General features: G+C 42.5%; 1 protein-coding gene across 2 annotated transcripts in view; it reads right to left on the bottom strand.

Moving 5' to 3' along the window:
• Nucleotides 1-17127, bottom strand: part of TRIM44 (tripartite motif containing 44) — a 108459-nt gene extending 91332 nt beyond the window's left edge. The window contains exon 1 of one of the 2 annotated variants that reach the window (XM_082748974.1): nucleotides 16257-17127. In XM_082748974.1, the coding sequence (XP_082605100.1) occupies nucleotides 16257-16925 (669 nt within the window). In that variant the 5' untranslated portion in view covers nucleotides 16926-17127. The remainder of the gene's footprint in view (nucleotides 1-16256) is intronic. The other variant, XM_082748975.1, reaches the window with a different exon arrangement.
• Nucleotides 17128-17679: the final 552 nt, after the last annotated feature.

Raw genomic sequence — 17679 nt, 5'->3', positions numbered from 1 at the left:
ATGATGGAGCTACTTTTGAAATCACATGCCTGGCCAGTCCATTTCTCTCTTTATCCCCTAAAGAAAACCCAGCTCCTGTGTCAAGGAGGCACGCACAGAAATATTCATGGTAGCACTGTCTGCAGTACTGAAAAAACTGGAAACATTCTAAACATCCATTAACAGTGGATGGCTAAGTAAACTCTGGAATTAGCAAAGTGTGGAATATAATCTAGCAAATAAAAAGAATGAAGCAGATCTGTTTTGTGCCTGTATACAAGGCAAGACATAATGATTTTTTTAAAACTTGCAAAAGGATACCTACTACAAATATAATTAGAAAAAAAAAAAAAGCAGAACTGTTACTCTCCATGGATGCTATATACGTATGTAAAAGACCTGAAAGAAATGACTGGAGGGGCACACCTGGGTGACTCAGTGGGTTAAGCCTCTGCCTTCAGCTCAGGTCATGATCTCAGGGTCCTGGTATAGAGCCCCACATCAGGCTCTCTGCTCAGCAGGGAGCCTGCTTCCCCCTCTCTGCCTGCCTCTCTGCCTACTTGCGATCTCTCTCTCCGTCAAATAAATAAATAAAGTCTTTGGGGAAAAAAAAAAAAAAGAAATGATTGGAGGGACTGGTATTGCAGAGTAATAGGAAGGGTCTTGGACTTGGCTAAAGGTGGTCCTACTGTCTAAGATTTAGAACACACAAAGGTGGGAGTGAGCAAGGGAGGACAGACCTACAGCTTCTACAGTGCCTCTCTACGTGAGTTTGCTTAAATAAATACTGGGGCACTGTTCCCTTTACACTGCAAACATATGAACCAGCAGGTACAAGAGAGAGTTCTTTACCTGGTGTTTATGTACAGATTTCAGGGAGTTTAAAATCCCTAAAACTGTATACAAAATTTAGAATGTACATGCACTTTTCTTAGGAAAGAGACATTACTTTTCCTCTGAGTACCAAAACAGTTTAACTTTCTATGTTAAGACAACTGCATCCAGAGAAAAAACACCCAGGCTCTACTCCTACTTCCGCCTCTATCTATGTGAGCCTGGAAAAAGTCATTTTGTATCTTTGGATTTCTATTTCTCAATCTGTGAAGAAAGAAAATGGACCAAATCAGAATCTACAGATTTGTAGCCTGCAGCCTACAGAACTTTTTTTTCCCCCTGGACTTATAGAGTGTTATCCCACACAGCATACTGGGAATTTTAAATAAGTTGCCAGCATTTAAAAATCAGGAGATATGACCTAACAGAAAAGATTTCCAGCTTCTTTTGAAAATCTGAAAGATCGGACTATACTGGGCTCCCATTCCCAATGGCAGCTACCTACTTTACAGCAGGCGCGCTCTCTCCAGTTTGCCACGGTTACCGGGTTTGCTTCTTGCATTTCCACTACCTTTCACTCCCTGCAGGCATCTGAAGTTGCTATCCCTGGAAGTAACACTCTGAAGGTTTTATACCTTTAAGGGTTCTTGTATTTGAACTCCAAAAACCTGGGATGTCTCTCTTCAAAGGGGTTGAGTCCACCTCATAAACATATGTCCATCCATTTACCCCCAAAACAAAAAAGTAGTACAGTTCATTTTAATGTAAACGTCCTTTGAAAATGTGTGAGGAATGGAAACAAAGGTGGAATATGGTAGGTGGAAGGGGCATCCGAACAGGAAGTGTCTCTTGACTTTTGTCTCCTGACAAGAAGTATCTCTGTAGGTTTATGGGAGTTAGTCTAATCTAATGCCAATAACCAGCTGGGCACCAAAAGAACAGTAATTTGTCCATAGAACTGTAAATGTTAATCACTTAAACATCCTAAACTGGCTCCTAAATATTGAATTCTGTATTATAAAAAATCAGAAGATGCTGCATTCAGAAAGAATACTGGCTGGCTGTTTTGGTGTTTTTCCTATTCCACTGGCCTTGTGTTGATAACATGCTTTTAAAAAAAAACAACACAACTTCTTTACAAAAAAGGCTTTTTGGGGGGAAACAGTGGAAAAGGCCCAAAAGATAGAATATACAAGTCCTCCTAAGGAATCAAATCAGAAAGCTAAGGCCTTGTCAAAAGAAAACGAAACTGAATTTCTTTATCGCCATGTCATATAAAAATTCTTTACCAATATTTTTTTTTTGGTACTTGTTTTTCCAGCTCCAAGTCCATTCTATGTCAGGCAACTACCTTTATAAGTTGCTCAGATCCGAAATCATTTTTGGTTCTGAGAAACCCATCACCAAGTCTTTCTCAAGCTAATTCAAAAACACATGCCACCTCCAACTACTCTTCATCATTCATCACCAGTACTACTCCCCAGGCCAAGCAACAGCACTATTCCCGTTCTTGCTACCCTACCATCCACCTCCACACAGAATTTCACCAGAGTGAAATTCTAAGAATGTAAGTCACATCCCTCCCTCCCTTGCTTAAATAGTCTGTGGCTACTGAGAATAAAATCCAAAGTCCTCATCACAATCTACTAGGTAATCTGACCTCAACTACTAATGCCTCATCTCCACCCTTACTAAGCTATCCTCCAGCCATCCTTTTTATCTCCCAGCAGCTCACTTCATCTCAGACCCTCTTCATAGGTCATTCCTTCCATTTGGGCCACTATGCCCCCAGAGCTTCCCATCACTGGCTTTAACCCTACCCACGTCACTCAAACAACTCCTCCTCACAGCCTTAAATAGCTCCCCACTCCTTCCCCCATCCCAGTCATCCTCCTCCTTCCCCTAGTTTGTTATTCCTAGTATTTATCTTATCATCATTTGAACTATAATTTACTGCTGAACTTCCTTATGTCTGTTTTGCTTATACGATATAAACTCTAAGAAAACAGGAATTTAGAATTACTCATTGGTAAATTCCCTACTGCTCCAAATACTCTACCTGATTGAATGACTGAATCAAAGAAAAAATCATCATGCTACTAACTTCGAATACTATATAAAAATATCTTAATACTCTACCTCAAAGAACTATGGTAAAAATTGGATGAGGTAACATGTAGGAAGCTTATAGTACAGAACCTGGCACATACTAAGTTCTCAGTAAGTTTTAGTTATCATTGTTGTTGTTATTATTAATTGAATAACAACATATTGGGGCACTACTAAGTACCAAGTACTGAGCTAGAGAAGGGATGAACAGAGAAAAATGACTGAACAGTCTGTTATTAATCAAAATACTTTGTAAAATATCTAGGAAGAAAATTTCAGGTAGAAAAGAAACAGTTTTAGAATATTCAGAAAGTATCTATTAAATACTTTCATATGGGGCGCCTGGGTGGCTCAGTGGGTTAAGCCGCTGCCTTCGGCTCAGGTCATGATCTCAGGGTCCTGGGATCGAGTCCCGCATCGGGCTCTCTGCTTGATGGGGAGCCTGCTTCCCTCTCTCTCTCTCTGCCTGCTTCTCCGTCTACTTGTGATTTCTCTCTGTCAAATAAATAAATAAAATCTTTAATAAATAAATAAATAAATAAATACTTTCATATGGAAGGTAAACATCAGAAGACTGTTAGTACAACTTTAAAGTTTAGATAAAAGTGGGAATAATTTAAATGGGGGAGTAGAGTCAACATGGGGGTGGAAAGAACATGTACTTTGGCATCGACCTGGGATTAAACTCTAGTCCTCCTACTTACTAGCTAGGTGACCTACCAAAAAACTCAACCTCTTTGAGCATCAGTTTCCTCATCCGTAAAATGAGAATCATAGTAACAAAGTGTATTATGGGAGTTGTACTGAGGTCAATGGAAACAATGAGTGAAAAGCACCTGAACTAAAACCACTCAATAACTATTTTTACTATACTCTCATCACTGTAAAGAGCCTCAAAATCCAACAGCAGACAGAGTTTCTAGATTGTCTTAGTTTTATAACCTCAGCTGAAGACCAGTATTTTCATACTTCATGCACGTGAAGTCAGAGTTTACCACTCAATACAGGTTACACCAGCATTCATACTGACCCAAAGGACAGAGAGAACAACAGAGGGGTGTCTATAATCTCTCTCCCCATGACTACCTACTGGAAAGAAAATGGAAGCTATTTCCTAACCAGAAAATAAAGAGCGTATTGCCCCTGCCTCCCCTCTGCTTCTATAAAAATTTCCCACAGTTCAGAATGTAAAACAGAATTTAAAGAGGACAACCGGCAAGACTTGTGAACCTAAAATTAGACCTACCAGCTGTGTTTTGGTTAGCTAGTGCATAAGGCACCAGCAGGACACTGAAACATACAGGAGCCTCTTCTCAAAGACAACTTTTTCACCAGCCTATCTACCCACCAGAATAAAGCAGGCAGAAGGAGCAGAAGGAGAGGGGGCTGAACACTTTTCACCCAAAGAAACTTGGTGTCCAGAACTTCTACTGCTGCCAGACTAACTGGTTTGGAAATGAACTCAGAATAGAACCTTAGATGGCTTTATAATGGTACTAAGAATGAGCCACCAACAGCTGAGGGCTTATTATCTTCCAGGCACTATGCTAAGCTCCTTACATGTATGATCTTTATTCCTCACTATAACCCAACAAGGAGAAGCAATCATTATGCCAATGTTACGGGTGAAGAAACCAAGACTCAGAGAGGCTGAGTGAATTACCCAACATGACACAGCTAATAAGTACTCAAATTCATAGATTGCAAAGCCAACTAATTCAAGACTGCTTGGTCCTTTATATTCATTCTCCCATTTTCCCTTAGCAACAAACACCAGCTTTTAGCTGGACGTAGTGTAGCCTGGAGAAAAGACTGTTTCCTAGCCTCCCTTTCAACTAAATAAGGCCACAGGACTGACTCTAGCCAATGAAACATAAGCAGCAACATATGCAACTTCTGGGGGGTTTCCTTAAAACAGAAGGGTGTGCCCTTCTCCACTTTCCTATGCTTACTATCCTGGAACTTGGACGTGCTGGCTAAACTCCAGCAGTCAACTTGGTCCATGTCAAGCGCTACACCTTAAGGGTAGCAGAGTGGATCTAGAAAGAGCCTAGATTCCTAATAACGTCACATTTTCTCCACACCAGCCTTAAACTGCTTATATACAGACTTCATTTACAGAGAGAAATGAATATTTTGTTTGAGTTGCTATTATTTTGGATTTTTCCAAATTAATTCCTTGTATTAGATGCAGGTGAACTAATGTAAATATTGAAACACTAAATGATTACACAATACTGTCTCTTTCAGTTCATCAACACCCTGGGACTAGATGACATATTTCATTTCATATATTCACCAAATATTCCATGTACATCTACTACTCAACAGGCACTGTGCTAGGTACTGGGAACATAAATTACAGTAGTGACCCCAGAAGAGTTTATAACCCATGTTGGACATGGAAAGAAGTAACATCGATAGAGTATACTGTAACTAATGCTACAGTGAATGTGTATAGGGAACACAGGAGGGCTATCTAACAGTCTAGTTTCTATTTACCTAGTAAAATCCTACCCATCTGGTCCACCTTGAATACCATTCCTGCCACAAAATCATTCCTGATTCCATGTTTTCACCCGAAATTAATTTCTCTTTTCTTTGAGCCCCGCATAGCTTGATGTTTTTACTGCTCCTCTATTTACATACAAATAAGTGCTTGAAAAGACTATCTTTCCTATTAGACTATAAGCTTCCTGATGTCAAAAGCTTTTCTTTATTCTCCATATTCATCACACAGCTCATGACAAATGCTCAAAAATTATTCAGATAAATAAGATTAACTTAAACTACCAGTCTTGAACGTTAACCATATAGCTTGTAACATTAAAATGAATATTTTCTCTAACACTCTATTGAAATTAAAAGCAGATTACACTGCTACCTGATCAAAAACTAGCTAAACACATCCGAAGTGAGTTTAATATATAATTAATGTTCAACAAGAATATGGTTATCTGGCCTAGGGTATGGATTGAGGCTTTAGCATATTTGAAGGATTTTTTTTTTTAATTCTTCATTCATTTTGGGACATCTGTAAAGGACATCAATATTAATATTTTTTTTGATGCCATGTTGGCTTGATCCCTATGACAGTGATACACACACAACCAAAACCAAAAATAAAATACACATACAAAGGATTTAAGTCCCCCGGGGCCAGAGTTCTGTGTTTCCTATCGCATTCTCCTCTCTACCCCACATATCAGGACTAAAGCTTTTGTTCCACCCATTCCTTGTATATCTTCTGTCCTCTCTTCAGAGAGTGCATGAGCACCTGTGCTCCTACCTGCCACACAAGAGCAGACTGTGGCTCTGGATAGTAAAAGAACCAACTGGGACAGGAATATGAAACTGAGCTGGTCATCTCAGACTGAACTATAAGTTCAAGCAGAAGACACACTGAGCACTGAAACAGATTCACCTCTGGCTTCCCATCTTGGGTCAGATGCAAGGGAGGAGAAAAGGTACACCAATGAAAAGACAGGGCAACTTCTGTATTGTGCGCTGTAGTCAAGAAAAGCTGGTGCCACAGGCACACGGTCCTTTATTTGCAGAGGGGTTTAAGAATAGTAAGACTACTCATCAGCAACCTTACCCTGAAAAGCAATAATCTAGTAATATATAATCCCCATTAACCCATTCTGTTTTGATCAAGAGGTCGGGAAGAGAAAAAGGTGGCACTGGATTCTTGGGGGAGAGAGAAGGAAAAGCTTGGACCTTTTCTCAGGAGTCAGCTGTTAAGACTCCTGGCTAAGCTCTGCCACTTTCCAACTATGACCCTGGGAAAGTTATGTGATCTCCCTATGCCTCAGTTTCCTTCCTCCTTAAAATAGAAATAATAATAAAATGTACCTCAGGGCACCTTGGTGCACAGCTGGTTAAGTGTCTGACTCTTGGTTTCAGCTCAAGTCATGATGGCAAAACTAAGCCCTGCATTGGCTCTGTACTCAGTGCAGAATCTGCTTGACATTCTCTCTCCCTCTCCCTCTTGCCCCTCCAGCTCGTGCTCACATGCGTGCTTTCTCTTTGTCACATAAATAAATCTTTAAATAAAAATAAATAATGGGTCTCTAGGATTGTTAAGAGGATCAAATTAATACTACGATAAAGAGCTTAGAACAGTGCCTACCCATAGGTTATATATAATAAGTGCGAGCTATTAATCTGTTCCGGCTCCCAGACACCAACCGTGATAGTGATCTTAATAGCCTGCACCCTTAACTCTGTGGTCTTCCTCCCACAAACCACTAGCTCTAGTCTAATCATGAGATGAACACAAGACGAATCTCAATAAAAGGACCTTCTACAAAATACCTGATAAATCCCAGAGATTTTGATTTAACGGGCAGGGATGGGGCCAGTCACAGGTATTTTCTGCAGAGTTACCCTTCACAGATTATTCAGAAATGTGATACCAAGGTGAGAAACACACCGTTTACTTTGCTGACTTCACCTCCTACTTCTCTTTCACTCCCCCCTACTTCATAATGACCTTTTTGTTGCCCCTCCAATACCCAGAGTTCACCTCCACCTTAGAACCTTTGCATTCACGGGGTGCCTGGGTGGCTCAGTGGGTTAAGCCTCTGCCTTCGGCTCAGGTCATGATCTCAGGGTCTTGGATCAAGCCCCACATTGGGCTCTCTGCTCAATGGGGAGCCTGCTTCCACACCCTCTCCACATGCCTCTCTGCCTACTTGTGATCTCTGTCTGTCAAATAAATAAATACAATCTTTAAAAAAAAAAAAAACAAACTTCTCATTCACTATTCTTTCTGCCTTAACCACTCTTCTCTCAGAATTTTTTTTACTTTTATTTTAATTAATTTATTAATTTAATTTAATTTATTTAATTTTTTAATTAATTTATTTTTTATTTATGTATATATTTGACACACAGAGAGAGAGAGAGTGACGGGGAAGAGAGTGCACATGAGCCGAGGCAGAGGGAGAGGGAGAAGCAGGCTCCACGCTGAGCAAGGAGCCCAATGAGGGACTCGATCCCAGGACCCTGGGATCATGGCCTGAGCCAAAGGCAGCTGCTTAACTGACTGAGCCACCCAAGTGTCTCTCCCACAATTTTTCTTAAGTTTTAGATTACAAGGTATAACTTTAATAATGAAGATTGTACAGAGTCTATACTTGAACAGGGCACAATGAGACAGCTTTTCTCCTGTGTTTAATTTTGCAGAAGCCCTCCAGGCCCTCCCCCCAAGCTCATACTCCCTCCACAGGGTAGTACTGTTACCTGTGCTAACAGAACATTACAATTCCTAGAATTGTGTTATTCTTCTCACTTTAAGAGCCAACTATCTTTTTATGAAAAGTTGCAAGAACCAAAGCAATCGTCTCTGCTACGAAACACTGAACTTTGCATAAGCAGTACTCAACAGCAAAGCAAAAGAAGTTTTCCTAGATCTTTGCTAGATCTCATGAATTCAGGTCTCTGCCCAAAATCATATGCTCAGAGATGCTTTCCATGACTACCTCATCAAAATGTAGTCTGCTATGCCACTGCCCTGCCACTCACTCCCTCACTACTACGACTTGCTGATTTCATAGGACACACTACCATCCCAAATTACCTCTCTTTTTCCTCACCTAGAGGGTGAACTCTGTGAAAGTTAAGGCCCTCTCTGTCCTCTTCACTGTATTAACTTCAAGACTTATCAAGCTTAAGGAAGTACCTTTTGAAGGGTGGACTCACATGAGCAATCCCAGAACTGCAGGCCTCTCTCATAAATCTTTCACAGAACCATACGGGGCTGCTCCAACTGACAGGAAGCCATTCCCTTTACCTTAGTCTTAGTTTCTCTTATTCTAAACAAATAAATAAGACACAGAAACATTTTGTGGCCAGTGCTTCATGGTTTTATTAGAAGATAACCCAACCCTTCAGACAATTAAAAATAATATAAATAACCACATTTTGGCAGACCTTCAACCTTCTGCCCCCCTACCAGAGTTGCTTCTTAGGAGCGGACTAAACAGCCAGTCATGGACCATTACAGGATGCGGCACTGACATACCTAGAGCCACAGCTGTTCGGAGCATATGCCTGGATCCTTCTAACCACCCTGCCTACTAGTGCTCCCTCACTAGCTCTTCTCTGCAGTTGTTCCCTATGCCCTTAACCAAACATTCTTCTCCCCAAATAACCATCTTAAAGGCACACTCGAGGCCAAAGGGTGTGGCTTCAAACCCTTCAGACCTATCCATAATAGAGCCATGTTAAGAGCTCCACAGATGCTCACAAGCATTTGCTGGGAACTCTGCCGACCACTTGTCCCTTAGCCATTTTATAACTCTGCCTTTCCTTCCGTGATTCTATAGTGCACGAGACAAATACTTTTCAAATCACAGGACATACCCATTAATGTGCAATATAATCAGTTTAGTGCGAGAATCTAGAAGTTTTTAACAGAATAGAACAAAAACAGAAAACATATCTCGTAAGACAGTGTTCCATTTGAGTTCTTTAAAAGTGTGTGTGTGTATAAACAAAGCTACAATGTAAAATATACCTCTTTAATTGTAGATTAAGTTCAATTTTTTAAAAACTACTAGTCTAGAGTTCTGAGAACATCTAATTGAACTTTTATTGTTCAACAAAAATGACTCATTAAGTAGCTATGACTGCAAATCCCTTTGACAATAAAAGAATTTTCTTATGAATAAATCCATAAGCCAGATCAAGTTCCTTTGTCAGACCCAATGACCCATTTTCAGAGCCAGAAATTATGGTAAGAGAAACCTGCATATCTGAATGGGAGGTTATATAACTCAAAGAGAGGTCATAATTTGGGCTGTATAACTCTTTTTCTATGATAAAGCTGGAACACATGTTAGTTCAAATCTGGATCCACAAAATCCTTGGAGACAGAATCCTCTCGAGCAAAGAATAAATAAATACAGCACAGGAGGAGAGGCAGGACTTTAAAAGTCATTCTGGGGTGCCTGGGTGGCTCAGATGGTTAGATGTCTGCCTCCGGCTCAGGTCACGATCCCAGGGTCCTGAAATCAAGCCCTGCAACAGGCTCCCTGCTCAGCAGGGAGTCCACTTCTCCCTCTCTCTCTCCCCACTGCCAGCCCTGCTTGTGCTCTCTCACTCTCTGTCAAATAAATAAATAAATAAAATCTTAAAAAAATAAAGTAAAAGTCACTCCAAGGATTAAGTGTTAATTTTGTCCTTTCAAAGTGCTCACCATGGTTCTTTTGGCCCAGCCGTCAGGTGCCTCTTTCCATACAGTCACCTTGGTTCTCTGTCCATTCTGAAGTTTACTTTACTCTAAGTAAATCTGGCAACAGTTTGGCCTTCCTCCACCAATACCAGCCATTCACAACCCAGTTAGGCATGAGGCTATCTAAACATGTATGTTTAGGGGCGCCTGGGTGGCTTAGTGGGTTAAGCCTCTGCCTTCAACTCAGGTCACAATCACAGGGTCCTGGGATCGAGGCTCGCATCCTCCTCCTCCTCCGGCTCTCTACTCAGCGGGGAGCCCGCTTCCCCCTCTCTCTCTGCCTGCCTCTCTGCCTACTTGTGATCTCTGTCAAAAGGATAAATAAAATCTTTTTTAAAAAAGTATGTTTAACCAGACTCCTCATATTAGTAATAAAAACAGCAGCTAACTTACATTGTAACTGAGAACTTACAATGTGTTAAGCGTTGTTCAAGTGCCTTATCACAAACTAAACCATTTTATCCACATGAAAATCCTGTTCCATTTCATAACTTCATACCCATTTCAGATATATGGGAATAAGGCCAAACTGGGTGGCTTAGTTGGCTGAGCAGCTACCCTCAGCTCAGGTCATGATCTCAGGGTCCTGAGATCGAGTGCCACATGGGGCAATTGTTCAGTGGGGAGATGGCTTCTCCCTCTCTCTCGTTTGTGCTTGCTCTCTCTCTCGATATAGATAAATATTTTAAAAAAGAAGACGAGTACATGAAGCAGCTCTTGATCTGAGGACATTACTGATCTGCATTAAACTGTGCTGTGCATTTCACAGGGAGTGCACAGTGAGGTGGAAGGGGAGAAGGTCAGAGAAAGCAAAGCAGATGGCATGCTCAGAATGAGACTTTTTTTTAAATTTGTTTTTTAAATAATGTCTACACCCAATGTAGGACTCAAACTCACAACCTTAAGATCAAGACTCAGATACTCCACCAACTGAGCTGACCAGGAGCCCTCAGAATAAGACATTTAAAAGAGACCCTTTCCACATAGACTTAGGATGCTCTCACCCCTACCAGGGTAAAATCCTAGAGTAAAGACAAACGAAACTTGCCGCTATCTCACCCTCTGAAGGGGACTGTGGGAGTGTTGCCTTAGAGCTGAACAGTAGGAGGTGGGGAGCTGCAAGGCTGGATGAAAATGAAATCTTTTTTTTTTTTTTTTAGGTTTTATTTATTTATTTGACAGAGAGAGACACAGCGGGAGAGGGAACACAAGCAGGGGGAGTGGAAGAGGGAGAAGCAGGTATCCGGTGGAGCAGGGAGCCTGATGCGGGGCTGGATCCCAGGACCCTGGGATCATGACCTGAGCGAATGAGCACCCAAACACCCTGAAAAGGAAATCTTTAAGAAGTTGTAAACTTGGGCAGGTACCTCCTGAAAATCTGATCCGTGAAATCTCAAACAATTCATTTAGTTTAAAGGGGGTTCCAAACAATTTGTACTCTTAGGTCTTAGCATAAGCAAACTCAATCCTCTTTCGAAGAATACAGCTTCATGCCAAGGCTTGGGAAATCCCCACAAATAATTTTTCAAAGGTAATGAAGAGCTGTGCAAACATAACACAAAAGGAAATGAAGAAACATGAAAAATACCATCAAAAACAACAGCAGATGGGATGCCTGGGTGGCTCAGTTGGTTAAGCAGCTGCCTTCGGCTCAGGTCATGATCCCAGCGTCCTGGGATCGAGTCCCACATCAGGCTCCTTGCTCAGCAGGGAGCCTGCTTCTCCCTCTGCCTCTGCCTGCCATTCTGTCTGCCTGTGCTCGCTCTCTCCCCCTCTCTCTCTGATAAATAAATAAAATCTTAAAAAAAAAAAAAACAGCAGAGGGGCGCCTGGGTAGCTCAGTGGGTTAAGTCTCTGCCTTGGGCTCAGGTCGTGATCTCAGGGTCCTGGGATGCATCCTGGGATCAAGCCCCGCATTGGGCTCTCTGCTCAGCAGGGAGTCTGCTTCTCCCTCTCTCTCTCTGCCTGCCTCTCTGCCTACTTATGATCTCTCTCTCTCTGTCAAGTAAATAAAATCTTTAAAAAAAAAACAAACAAACAGCAGAGGAGACCTCCAAAGTCTTCATATACTGGAATTATCAAAGATTATGACCAACAGGCTTACTGTTCTTACGAGAATAAAGAGGATAGCTACAGTACGAAAAAGAAAGACAGTAAGACAAGACGGTTGTATTATGTATCATACTAATACATTTAAAAAGTTAAACATGAAAAGTTAAAAATGGACAAACTTCTGGGAAAATGTAACTTATCAAAACTGACCTAAGGAAAAACAGACAACCATTAAAGAAACTGAATTCATCATCAAAAATACCATAGGAAACAAAGTAACAAAATTATCTCTCTTTCTCTTTTCAAATCCAGACAACATACCAATCAATCTTATACAAATACTTCCAGAGCATTAAAAGAGAGAAGCTATGTGAGAAGCAATACATTGTGCCTCATACTACAAAGCCAACATAACCCTGATAGCAAAATCTCATACAGGCAGTACAGAAAAAATAAGTTACAAGCTAATTTCTCCCATAAATAAAAATGAAAAAAATCCTAAATTATTAATAAACCAAATTTTAAAACATGAAGATACTTCACCATGACCAAGTTGCATTTATCCCAGAAATGAAAACTGCTTTAATTATAAAATACAGTAATGTAAAGGGACGGAAATAAGACCCTTCACATACCCACCCCATGTTCTTGTATACAAAAACAAGAAGAAACATTTGAAAGATGAGCAAAAAACTAATAAAAGTGGTTACTAATAGTTGTTGGGGACAAAACCAGGTACAAAAGACAAAGGTGAACTACAGACTTCTGAGACATGGGAACATACTGAAAAAAAAAAATCAACATAATTCACCACATTAACCTAGTAAAAGAGTAAAATCAAATGAACACCCCCAATAAATGCAGGAAAATCACCTGACAAAGTTCAGTAGCCACTCAAAATTAAGAAAAACTCCGAAGCTAAGATTAAAGGGAATTTTCCTAACCCAATGAAATATATCTGTGAAAAAAAGCAAACCACTATCACACTTAAGTGTGAAATGTAAATTATTCATCAGTTAAAACAAAGTCAGAATACCCACTCACTTCTTCTATTCAACATTATACTGGAGGTCCTATCTAAAGTAGGGCAAGAAAAAAACATATATAAGGATTGGAAAGAACAGAAACTGTCCCTCTCTGCAGATAATATGATCATGTATATAGAATGAATCTACACATTAGAATATTTATGAGAATTTAGCAGACATCTTAACACAAAAATCAATACATAAAAGTTAATCATTTTCCTATATACAGAAAATAAAAGTTTTCCTATATTAGAAAACAAAAGTTTTTAATTTCTTTTACAATACTATAAAATTCTAAGTATCCAGGAATAAATTTCAAAATGATGTACAAGTTCTTTCAGAAAAAAGAAATGACAAAACTTTATCATGAGGCAATTTAGACCTAAATATATGAGAAGACTTTATCTTGGAATGGTATTAATTCTCTACATATTGGTTTATAAACTCAAGGCAATACAAAAAACATTCTGTAGGCTTTCTTAATACAAATTTATAGTATGCTCCTAAGAAATGTAAAAGGCCAAGACTGGCTAAGACACTCTTCTAAAAGAACAAAATAGAAGGACTTGCTCTACCAGATATTAAGACATGTTACAAAGCTATGGTAACCAAGAAAACGTGTTTTTCACACAGAGATACACTAACAGATCAGTGGTACAGAACAGAAGACCCAAGAAACACATTCGCAGGCATATGGACATGTGCACAGCAGATCCATGTAGAAAAGACAAGCTTTTCAATAAATGCTGCTAGGGCAATTGGCTACCTGTAAGGGGAAAAAATGAAATTGAGCCCCTATTTCCACTATGGGAAAATCAATACTAAGTGGAACAAGACAGAAAAATCACCAGCAATAAAGACAATTATTGATAAATTCTACTACATTAACATGAAGAGCTTCTAGTCAAGGCACAATTAAACACACACACACACACACACACACACACACTAGAAGATATTTGCAACTCACAGAAACAACAAAGAAGTCAGAATATACTTCAATAAGTCAATGAGAAAGACAAACCATCTAAGAGAAAAATGAACAAAAAACCCTGAATGGGGAAAAAAAAAACAAAACCCTGAATGAAGCACTTCACAAAAGGTGAGATTCAAAAGATACACAAAGTCCTGAGTAACCAGAGGGATGTAAATTTAAACCAGAAGAAGATATACATATACAAAAAATTGACAAAAAATTTTAATTCTCAGGGCGCCTGGGTGGCTCAGTGGGTTAAAGCCTCTGCCTTCAGCTCAGGTCATGATCCCAGGGTCCTAGGATTGAGCCCACATCGGGCTCTCTGCTCGGCAGGGAGCCTGCTTCCCCCTCTCTCTGCCTGCCTCTCTGCCTACTTGGGATCTCTATCTGTCAAATAAATAAACTCTTTAAAAAAATGTTAAAAAAAATTTTTTTTCAATTCTCCAATAGCAAGTGGTGGTGATGAAACAGAATAACAGGAACTCTCATACACTCTTCATGGCAATGCAAACTGGTACAACCACTTTGGAAAACAGTTGGCAAAATCTGGTGCTATTTAAGATATGCACAGTCTGTGACCCAACAATCTCACTCCTAGGTTTACATTTCATTTAAATGTATGAAGATGTTCACCAGGAGAAAAGAACAAGAATGCCTATACCAATATTGTTTATAATAGGGAGGAACCTCAGAATCTGGAAATGGAATACTCATCACTGACAGAATAGGTCACTTGTGGCATAATCATAAAATGGAACTCTATACAAAACTGAAAATGAACAAACCACAGCTACTCACTGGATGAATCTCACAAACACAATGCTGAAAAAAATGAAGCAAAGCCCACAAGAACGCACAATATGACATCAACTGTGTCAAGCTCAAGGAAGTTTAGGAATGCATACACATGCGATAAAAGTATAAAGCTAAGTAAGGAAATATCACCACAGAAGCCCAGAAAATGGTTTCCTATGGGGAAGGGAAATGGTTATGATTGGAAAGAGCAGAGGTCTTTAATATTGACACTAATATTTTATGTCTTAATCTGGGTAGAGAGTACATCAGAATTTGCTTTATAATTTTTTGTTAGACTGTGCATATGATTTTATACGCTCTGTGTATTTTACCACTAAAAAAAATGCAATCTCCTGTGTTGGGATTGTTAACAAACTATTTATTATCCCAGTGCCAGTAATTGCAAGGTTGCTTAGGGAAACAAAAGTCCTCATACTATGACAACATTCACCAATAAACTGGTCACTCTGCTCCAACTTTCCTCCCTGGTTAACTCCAGCAATTTCTCTCACTGACTACAAACATCCACACCATAAACAAAAGGCAAATCATTTGCAAATTTGTTCACCCAAAAAATATTTATTAATGTCTACGACTTTCCAAACACTGTTCTAGGAGATCAGCAAGGTCCAAGAGAGACAAAGGTCCTGCCCTCCCGCCAAAAATGGAGGACACAGAAACACCCATTCCCACTCTGAGTTTGTCTCCAACCTCTCATCCTCCTTTCCAAACAGTCATCACACATGGAGAACCTAAAAGAAACCGGGGACACATATGACCTTAATATGGAAACCACCACCTCTTCACTTCAAAGGAACCGTCTGCTTGGTTTCATCTGGCTGAAGCCCAGTTTCCCATATTCTCAAGGAGGCAAAGAGACTGCCTTACGGGGTCCAGGCACTAGTCTCAACAACAGTGATGCTGTGGGAATTGGCTTATGGGGTCAACACTCCCAAAGAATGCTTTAACTGGGATCCAGGGACCAGAGGCTGGCAATTTTCCAGAAATCGTACACGAGGCTTCGTGTGTACATATATTTCCCTCAAGTCAGAGTGCAGAACTTGCAACTGATTCTCAAAGGAGTTCAACCCGAAAGAGGGTAAGTAAGCCCTGCCTCAATTACGTTGACTACACTCGCTTTTTAAGGTCATGGTGAAGGCAAATGTGGCCACGAGGAGGCCACGTGAGCTGAAACCCAGGTGTCCTGACCTCTAGGTCCATGCTCTGAATGCCCAATACTTACTCTTAGTTCTTCGAAGGCTTCATCGAGGGTGGAGAGCTGGTGGCCCTGGTGAGTCCCAATGACGGGGCACAGGACACAGATGAGCTGCTTATCTTCCTGGCAATAGGTGCTCAAATCGAGCCCATGGTCCGGACACTTCCTCTTGGCCACTCTCTCCGCTTCCATCTCTATTTCTGGGTCAAACTCACTTTCTGCCTCCGTTTCTCCCTCCGCCTCGGATTCTCCTTCCTGGTTGTCTTCCTCTGCTTCGCTCTCTTGCTCGTCCTCCATCTCCTCCTCACTGTCCTCTTCACTCTCCTCCTCGCTCTCCTCCTCACTCTCCTCCTCCGTCTCGCTCTCTTCTTCCGATTCACTGTCTTCCTCGGACTCGCTCTCCTCCCCCACCTCGCTCTCTAGATCCCGCTCATTCTCCACCTTGGCCCCGGCTTCTTCCTTCGCGTCGCCCTGCCCCGGGGCCCCGGCGGTCCAGGCCTGGGCAGCGCCGTGGACGTACGGGGTCAGGTGGTGGCTGGGGAACTTCTGCCCGTGCGCCTCGGCGTGGCGGCGGCAGTAGCAGAAGGCGCACTCTCGGCACACTTCCTCGGCCCCCGGGGCCTCGTCGGGTTCGCACTCGTCACACGTGCCGTCGTGCGGCAGCTCCTCGAAGGCCGCGCCCCCTCCCGAGGCCATGTGGCTGCGGTGACGCGGCCCAGGCCGCTGGGCCTCGGAGCTCGGCGCCGGGGCTCCGCGCGGCTTCCTCCCGACCTCCGCGCCGCCCGGGACTGGCCGTGCCGGGTCTCGGGGCAGGCTTGGGGCCGCGGCGCCGCTGCCGCCGGTGCTCCCGCCAGACCCCGCCGGGCCGAGGAGCGAGAGACCTTCCCGCCGGCTCGGCCGCTCAGCGCCCGCTGCGCTTCCTCCGCCGGCGCGGGCACTTCCGGCGCGGCGGCCCCGCGCCCCCGTCGGCCCCCGCGCCGCGCGCCGCCTTGCTTCGCGCTGGCCCCGGCGAGATCGCCGCGCCGCTGGCCCCCGCCGCCCCGGTTCCGCTTTCCCTTTCCCTGCCGGCGGCCTCCTTTCACTTCCTGAGTCACTTAAAGTGGCAAGGGTCCTTTTCCGCGTTCCCCGGCCGGGGGAGGGGGTGGCGGGGAAGGGGACGCTCGGCCGCCGCGGAGGGAGGGGGAGGGTGGAGGAAGGTCTCCCGCTCGCTCCCGAGGCGGGAGTCGGGCTCCGCCTCCCAGGGCCCCGGAGGTGTCCACCTGACTGCTCAAGGCTGCTAGGCAGGTGTACGCGTGCATGTCAGTCTCTGTCCCGACAGTCCGTCGCCGCCCGTCCCAGCCCCCACCGCCAGGTCTTCTGCAAGGTGCCGGGACTGGCTGTTTTTTGTTTTGTTTTGTTTTTCACCCGACTGTACCCGATCCCTGGGATTTTCAGACGGCCCCGGGAAGGG

This window comes from Mustela nivalis (assembly GCF_964662115.1).
Source record: "Mustela nivalis genome assembly, chromosome: 9".
In the NCBI taxonomy this organism is placed as follows: Eukaryota; Metazoa; Chordata; class Mammalia; order Carnivora; family Mustelidae; genus Mustela; species Mustela nivalis.
This window is presented reverse-complemented; position numbering and strand designations above follow the sequence as displayed.